Raw genomic sequence first — 6987 nt, 5'->3', positions numbered from 1 at the left:
TTGTGTGTGTGTGTGTGTGTGTGTGTGTGTGTGTGTGTGTGTGTGTGTGTGTGTGTGTGTGTGTGTGTGTGTGTGTGTGTGTGTGTGTGTGTGTGTGTGTGTGCGCAGGTGTACACAGGTCAAAGGGTTGTGTCGGCATGTTTTTCAATGGTTATTGTTTTCAGCATTGGCCTTCATGAAGTAGGCCAGCAGCAGATAAGAGCGGAACCAGAATTGGAATTTGGAATTGGAACGAGTTGCCGGCGCATTCCACTCCATCCCCTCTTTTGTCCATCCTGACCTCCTAGTAGTCCATCCTCACAGTATCGCTTTGCAGTGATAGCCTCACCTTGACATCCGTACACTTCCACTCAGCACTCATGATAACGTCAAAAATACTGGATAAGAGAAAGATAATGCAAACCACGCCCACTCAATGCAAAAGCGTGGGCTCAAGTTGGGTCTCCTAAGGGGTCGTTGTCCCCTCCTTCTTCTTCTATTTTTGAGGTGTTTGCTCAAGACGTGCGCTACCGCCATCTACAGCGCTAAGGGGGCTTGATTTATTCTCAACCTCAGGACTCCGAAGGTCTCCTAACCGAAGGTCTCCTAAGGGGGCGTTCACCCGACATAAAGTGGATACCGGAAAATAAACAAAATGACGCTTCTTCCTTTGGATCTACTTTCTTTGATAACGTGTTGCCAAAGCCAGTGGTTCCCAAAGTGGGGGGTCAGGACCCCTAGGGGGGGTATAGAAGTCCTGCGGGGGAGGGGGGGCTGGGGCAGAGAGAAGGGAATTGGACTGCAGTAGATTATTGACATCCGCACACTTCCACTCAGTTCTCATGACGATGCAGTCCGCTACGTTCATATACTAGCATCAACAAGCTGCATGTGGCTGCATTCCCATTCATTTCACATAAGATTGTGGTCTCGCTTGCGAAGCGCTGGATCCGTCAAGAGTTGAGAGTTGACAAACTTTTGGTGGATGACGCGCGTGCATCAGCCAATGAAGTAGTTGCTACAGATCGAGCACCACTGCAGCTACCAATTGATCTGCAATCATATGCCATTGCTGCTATTATTGGCTACTGCACTTGTGTGAAACACACCAATTGTTGTACATCAAGCGGCACTCATGTGTGAATCCACCTTTACATATAGCCTACTATAGCCTGGTCCTGACCATCCCATAATTTCATTTCCTTTTGTATTCATCGTCTAGAGGTTCTTTGATCTGACGCGATTGCAGGAAGCAGGAAGTTTGCACTCGGTTCTGGTTTGAAATGATTGGACAGCTCTCACCCAATCGCCAATAGTTACTCAACAACATAGTGCAGGCGTTTACGTCTTCGTCACGAGCGCCCTCCGCCTTTCGTCCCCACCAACCTGTCTTTTCGCTTATTGGCAGTTTTCTGGATAGGGTTGGTCGGCCAAATCCTACCGCTCAACATCGTTCTCCAGAAAACAGGGGCCAGGCTAGTAGTGGAGCCAATGGCGGAAGGCTATTTCATAAGTGCGCTATCTGAAATTACAATTCAGTAGCCTATGTATGCATACATCTTCGTTCTCGCTGGAGAATGGGCTTCTTGTGATCGTCCACGCGGCGAAGCGATCATGAAAGTGCTTTACGGGGTCGCTGAACCACTGCACTCGAGAAGTCATGAAAAGTGCTTTACGGGGTCGCTGGACCACTGCACTTCGAGGAACATGAGTTAAAAGCGAATAGCAAAAATAGCGTGTAGGGCAAGGTTGCTGGCCATGGTGCTGAAATTACTGCCGAGCCTGAATCCTGGTATGGTTAAAATCCGATGCATCCCTCAGAGTGGTTACAGGCAGGTTAATAAACAAAAGAGTTAAACATCAATAAGCAGTTGATCTTGTCCAAAAGCACATGTCTAAAGAGAATTTGAAATCTCTCCTCAAAGGGATTCAACACCAGGTGAAGGAAGAATTCTCCCACAATTTCTGCCCTGAGGCCTAAGACAACGGGCAATTCTTTATTAGAGGCCTTTTACAAACTGGAAGTTTTATTTAAACACAGAGAATACCAGGAATACAAAAACAACAAATAAAAATAAGACATTGATTTAACATGCTCCATATAATCTTAGCAATATTCAGATTGTATCAGCACCTCTCTCAGTACATGCATTAAATAGTCTGTCTCAGTGAAGTGCAAAACCAAATGGGTGCACTGAATGGGATCATACACACAATGTAGAATGATAAGAATCGATAATAATAATAGGTAATTAACAAATAAATTCACAAATCATCAACAAACAACTTCACAAAAGGAGAAAGAGATGATTGCTGTGGACACAACAAACCATTTTTCTGTGCAGGTACGGTACTGCCACCACCACACATTCAGGGGCATCAGGTCAGCGGTAGAAGATGAACACTGCAGCCTCGGTCAACTCCCTTGATGCACTCCATCCCTTGTGCGCTCCATAACCATCCCAGTCAAAGCATGGGAAGTCCCCACACTGGCGAGGAGCAGCTTCAGGGAAGTGGCCCCCACCACCAATACAGTACTGTGAAGAATAGGAACAGTTCACAGTGCAAGCATGCCTCAAAAAGCCGGCTCCCGATAACAAAATGCTGATACGAGTCTGTTCACGTCCCTCAGTAGAATGTGTCTTGGATGATCTGATTGAAGTGAGCGAAGTATGTGAAGAGTTCAGATGCAACACCCCCTAACTCCATTTCTGAAGACCTGCACTTCTATTTTAGAGAACCCGGTTGATGGTTTGGTTTAAATGTATGTACTTGATAATATAAATAGTTATATTACATAAATAAGCTAAAAAATATATGCAATTTTGATAGCTTTGTATTAAATAAAATGAATTAAGATTATTTTCTGAAAATGCACTTAGGGTGTTTTGCATCTTAACTCTTCATGTGTATTTTGTTTTCATTTATATTTAAATAACTTGGTCATGACAGGATAAAAATTTACATTTTTAATGAAACATCATTCTTACAGTTTCAGTGTTGCCACCAGAAGGTCTGACTCCAGAACAAATGGCCATCGCTGCTCTCTCATTGTTGAATACTCGAAAGGTGATGAAGCCAGGAGTGAATTCCTCTGGGAGAGTTAAAGAAAGATGCACAATGTAGCCTACGCATAGGCTATTTCTTCACTACCTTGCATTCTGATATACTGTATTTGATGGCATAATCCATGGTGTCAAATATGCTAAGCAAATATGTGTACACATCAGTATTGACAAAAGAATGTGTTTTCATACTTCTAGAGTTTGGGCTATACAAGTTATTTGTGGTGTCTGCGTCGCCATAATCGTACACCACAGGAATAGATGGTCCATTGTTTGTGCCAGGAACTCCAATATTATATCTTACAGGATATCGCTGAAATAACAGGTGAAGAAAGAGAAGCATGATTGGAAATATTGAAATACACAACTCTTTATGTCTGGGCAAGTAAGTGTATGAACATGAACAACACCTTGAAAAGTTGGTACAGGTTTCCTCCATGGATGGTAAGAAAGCTTTTTTCTGTGTGATATCTCAGGATGGAAGCGAGCGTCCAGTGCTGTAGTGGAGTATTGTTGGGAACGTGCCATATGGACACATCCTCAGCCATGATGTCATAGTAGCCAGGATTCTGGAAAAGCACAACAGCAGAATTAAACGTCATACTAAGAGATATCAATAATCTGACAGCTTGAGCTAACATGGAGCGATATTCTGCAAATGTATTAACAGTTATGTTATGGGTTAGCATAACTTTGACATACCGTGGAAGCAATACTTATACTTAAATATAAGAAGTCCAGTTTTTTTTAACATTGAGGCCATTTTCTGAGTGGTCTGCAATGTTTTAGAGTTGCCCTCGCCGTTTATTTCATGTTTGCTGCAGTCTCTGTTATTTGGCTGATTTGGATTTGATCTCAACCAGCTTTAGAATGGCAGTCTATGGGCACCTGCAACTCTGTTCTTAAAATCACCTTAAACAAGAATTTTTCAAGAATATGCAACTCAACAAGTGCTCAGCAGTATTCACTGGTGTTCCTTAACATTTTTTGTAGCGAAATATGGCATCTGTGGTGTTTTATGTGCGTTTTATGTAGCAATTTGTAAATTAAGTTTCACTTTCACTTTCACTTTCTTTCACAAAATGGCAAATAAAAAATGACAGAAGCCATATTTCGCCTTGAAACTTGTTAGGGACTGCTAGTGAACACCCCTAACCAAGTTGTGAGCTGTAGACTTTCGAAAACAAATGTTTAAGGTGATTTTATGAACAGAGTTGCAGGTGCCCATAGACGGCCATTCTAAAGCTTGTTGAGATAAAATCCAAATCAGCCAAATAACAGAGACTGCAGCAAACATGAAATAAATGCTAAAACATTGCAGACCACCCAGAAAATGGCCTTAATGTTAAAAAAACTGGACTTCTCCTTTAAATATAGACATAGGCCTAAAGATTTTACTGACCTTGTAGTCATCACAAGTGGCAGCGTCTGGAGTTCCAAAGATCCTCATGTTGGCCCAGTTCCCTTCTCCATCCGGCCGGTTAGGATTGCTTCCCTGCTCACTCGACCACCGGTCGCCTGTGGTGCACTTCCCATTGATGTTGTTCTCATGCACACTGGCTACCAGTGTCCATCCACCGCCTGCAGTGGTCATGTCACAGTATGTCTGGTACACCACTCCCGTCGTTGTGATGAGGTAGTACAGGCCATCTGTAGTCAGTGGAAGACGTACAGAGAACACATTGAATTGCTTTACAAAAGTAAATAGTAAAGGCAAAATAGCAGAAACAGTGCATCTTTCCCGAAAAGCGCTGACGAGGTTACCTTCATGAACATCATATTTTTGTTGAATTTCTCTGCAGCTGCGTCCAATTAAATGTAACTTGTTCAAAACTCTCTGCAGTTCAACATTGTTGTTGATGGTGTTGCTGACACTGACACCAGGAGAATTTGTGCTTTCAGAAGTATCTGCTGATGGACAGAAGTGATACTAAATGGTAATTTCAAAGTCATTTAATCATTTTAACCACTTATAACAATTATAACAAATGATTCCCATGTTTTTCGTGCAATATTACATTTCTGGGTTAAAGCGATGCAAAGCGACAGCATTTAGAGTATATTACAGTAAAATAGCAATTACTCTGTTGCTAATGAAATGATAAAGGTTTACTTATAGTCAAGTAATACTGTAATCACACCATCATGGTAGTGTTGTGAAACTGTAAAATGTTGGAACTGGAAACAGCATGGTAATTACTTGTAAAAAGTGTTTAAACTGATGACCGCTGATTTTTATAGGCTACTGATGTCATATTCCACTGGACGAGAAACCATTCACAGAAGAAATAACAAAAACTCACTGACAACATACAAATTGGAACAAAGCCTCTCTTACCTGGTTGAGCCTCAGTAGGTTGTGCTGAGAGTGAAAACCATGTCAGTATGAGAAGAAGCCTCAACATGTTTGACCAAACAGAACTTTTCTAGAACTCTAACAAAGTATTTAGGCCTACTTCTGTTAAATGTTAGGGAAGGACAGACACCAAAATGTCTCTGATATGGGATCCTTAGGTGGTTTTATAGTGTTTTGCCAATGACAAGCTATAATAAAGGAGTGAAAAAGGCAGTAAAAAGTGATCAGGGAAATGTGCTTGTGGACACACGTGCAAAATCAAATGTGAATGAATGTCTGGGCTCTGATAGAGGTGGTTGGAGGTTGTGAGGTGGGATAATGTGCATAAGTGGATGAGTAACTTGCTATCTGAGGACTGTGTTTTATCAGATTGAACAATCCCATAGAAGAAGAGGAATTGCCATGAAAATGAGTGGTGTGTGTGTGTGTGTGTGTGTGTGTGTGTGTGTGTGTGTGTGTGTGTGTGTGTGTGTGTGTGTGTGTGTGTGTGTGTGTGTGTCTGTCCTGCATTGATCACCGACACTTAAGGTTAAGAGCTGGGGTTACACAATGGCCTTGTTTACATGATGTTTTTAAAGCCGAATTAATAATAACCTCCGCCAAGAAGATTATGCTTTCGGTCACACTGGTGTCTGTTTGTCTGACAGCAGGATAACTCAAAAAGTGATGCACGGATTTGGATGACATTTTGTGGAGTTCTTGGAAATGACAAAGGGAATAAGATACATTTTGGTGGCGATCAAGATCCAAACATTTTTAAGAAAGATTCTTCACCTTTGCGGGACAGGGCAAATTTGGACCTTCCAGTTTCTAACTCCAAAAAACAAAAACAAGGCAGAAAGACTTAAAAACATAAGGGAGTTACATAGTCAAATGTTCTATCTTCCTTGGCATTCTCTGACTGCATTTCTAGGTCAGATTTGAAGTTACAAGAGTTTACATTGAACTGTCAGAAGTGTTTTCAAAGCGGAATTAAGCTTTATTCAGAATTAAATTGAGTTAATTCTGCATTGAATGCCTCATGCAAACGAGGCCAATGTCATTTCACTGATTCTTGAAAGTTTGGCAAAAACATGTCCCTGCAGTAAAATATTAATTCTGTTGAAAATCAACTACATTTTCACAAACAAAATGAACCCAGGTAATGGCCAAGGGGTCTGTCACACGAATACACAGTTGTTTGAAATATTTAAGTGCAATTTTATTACTTTTCATGGCTATAAACCTGTCCACACCCTGTAAAAACGCCTGTCCCAAGGACTGGCATCATCATTTCAATTGACTTAAAATACAAAAATCACTAACAGAATTGAACAATATCACCATGATGTGGAAGACCATATTAAAGTGGTTCTACAGATGTGCACATAGTGGATGTAAAACAATATTTACTATTATTTACTGATTGCTCAAAATGTGTCCACCATATTGGTCACCACCGTCAGATTTTTTCTAAAAGACAATAAAATCAGGTATGTACAAGGTAATTTTCATTACTGAGGACCCCTTTTCAAACCTTTAGCTCTACTGCCTACTTCACCATCACTGAAGCTCCTGTAAGTTTATTATTTTGTCCTCAATTTGTTA

The 6987-nt window shown here is 41.2% G+C and overlaps 1 protein-coding gene across 1 annotated transcript; it reads right to left on the bottom strand.

Moving 5' to 3' along the window:
* Positions 1 to 2363: 2363 nt before the first annotated feature.
* LOC134438077 (intelectin-like) lies at positions 2364 to 5449 on the bottom strand. Its single transcript, XM_063187664.1, has 7 exons — positions 5383 to 5449; positions 4809 to 4952; positions 4447 to 4694; positions 3455 to 3613; positions 3237 to 3357; positions 2970 to 3073; positions 2364 to 2516 (listed from the first exon to the last, which is right to left on the bottom strand). Exons 1-7 carry the CDS (start codon positions 5447 to 5449, stop codon positions 2364 to 2366), a joined length of 996 nt encoding a protein of 331 aa, XP_063043734.1.
* Between the last annotated feature and the right edge of the window lie 1538 nt (positions 5450 to 6987).

Source organism: Engraulis encrasicolus, chromosome 21, assembly GCF_034702125.1.
Source record: "Engraulis encrasicolus isolate BLACKSEA-1 chromosome 21, IST_EnEncr_1.0, whole genome shotgun sequence".
Taxonomy (NCBI): domain Eukaryota; kingdom Metazoa; phylum Chordata; class Actinopteri; order Clupeiformes; family Engraulidae; genus Engraulis; species Engraulis encrasicolus.
Note: the sequence above shows the minus strand (reverse complement) of the source record. Positions and strands in the feature narration are given on the sequence as shown.

Bases quoted from the DNA above. Each gene is read 5' to 3' on its own strand.
- LOC134438077 (XM_063187664.1), bottom strand. From the start codon at position 5,449: ATGTTGAGGCTTCTTCTCATACTGACATGGTTTTCACTCTCAGCACAA. The intron at 4,695-4,808 runs GTAACCTCGTCA...CACTGACTACAG, and splicing joins AAAATATGATGTTCATGAAG to ATGGCCTGTACTACCTCATC. The intron at 3,074-3,236 runs GTATGAAAACAC...TAACTCTCCCAG, and splicing joins GTATAGCCCAAACTCTAGAA to AGGAATTCACTCCTGGCTTC.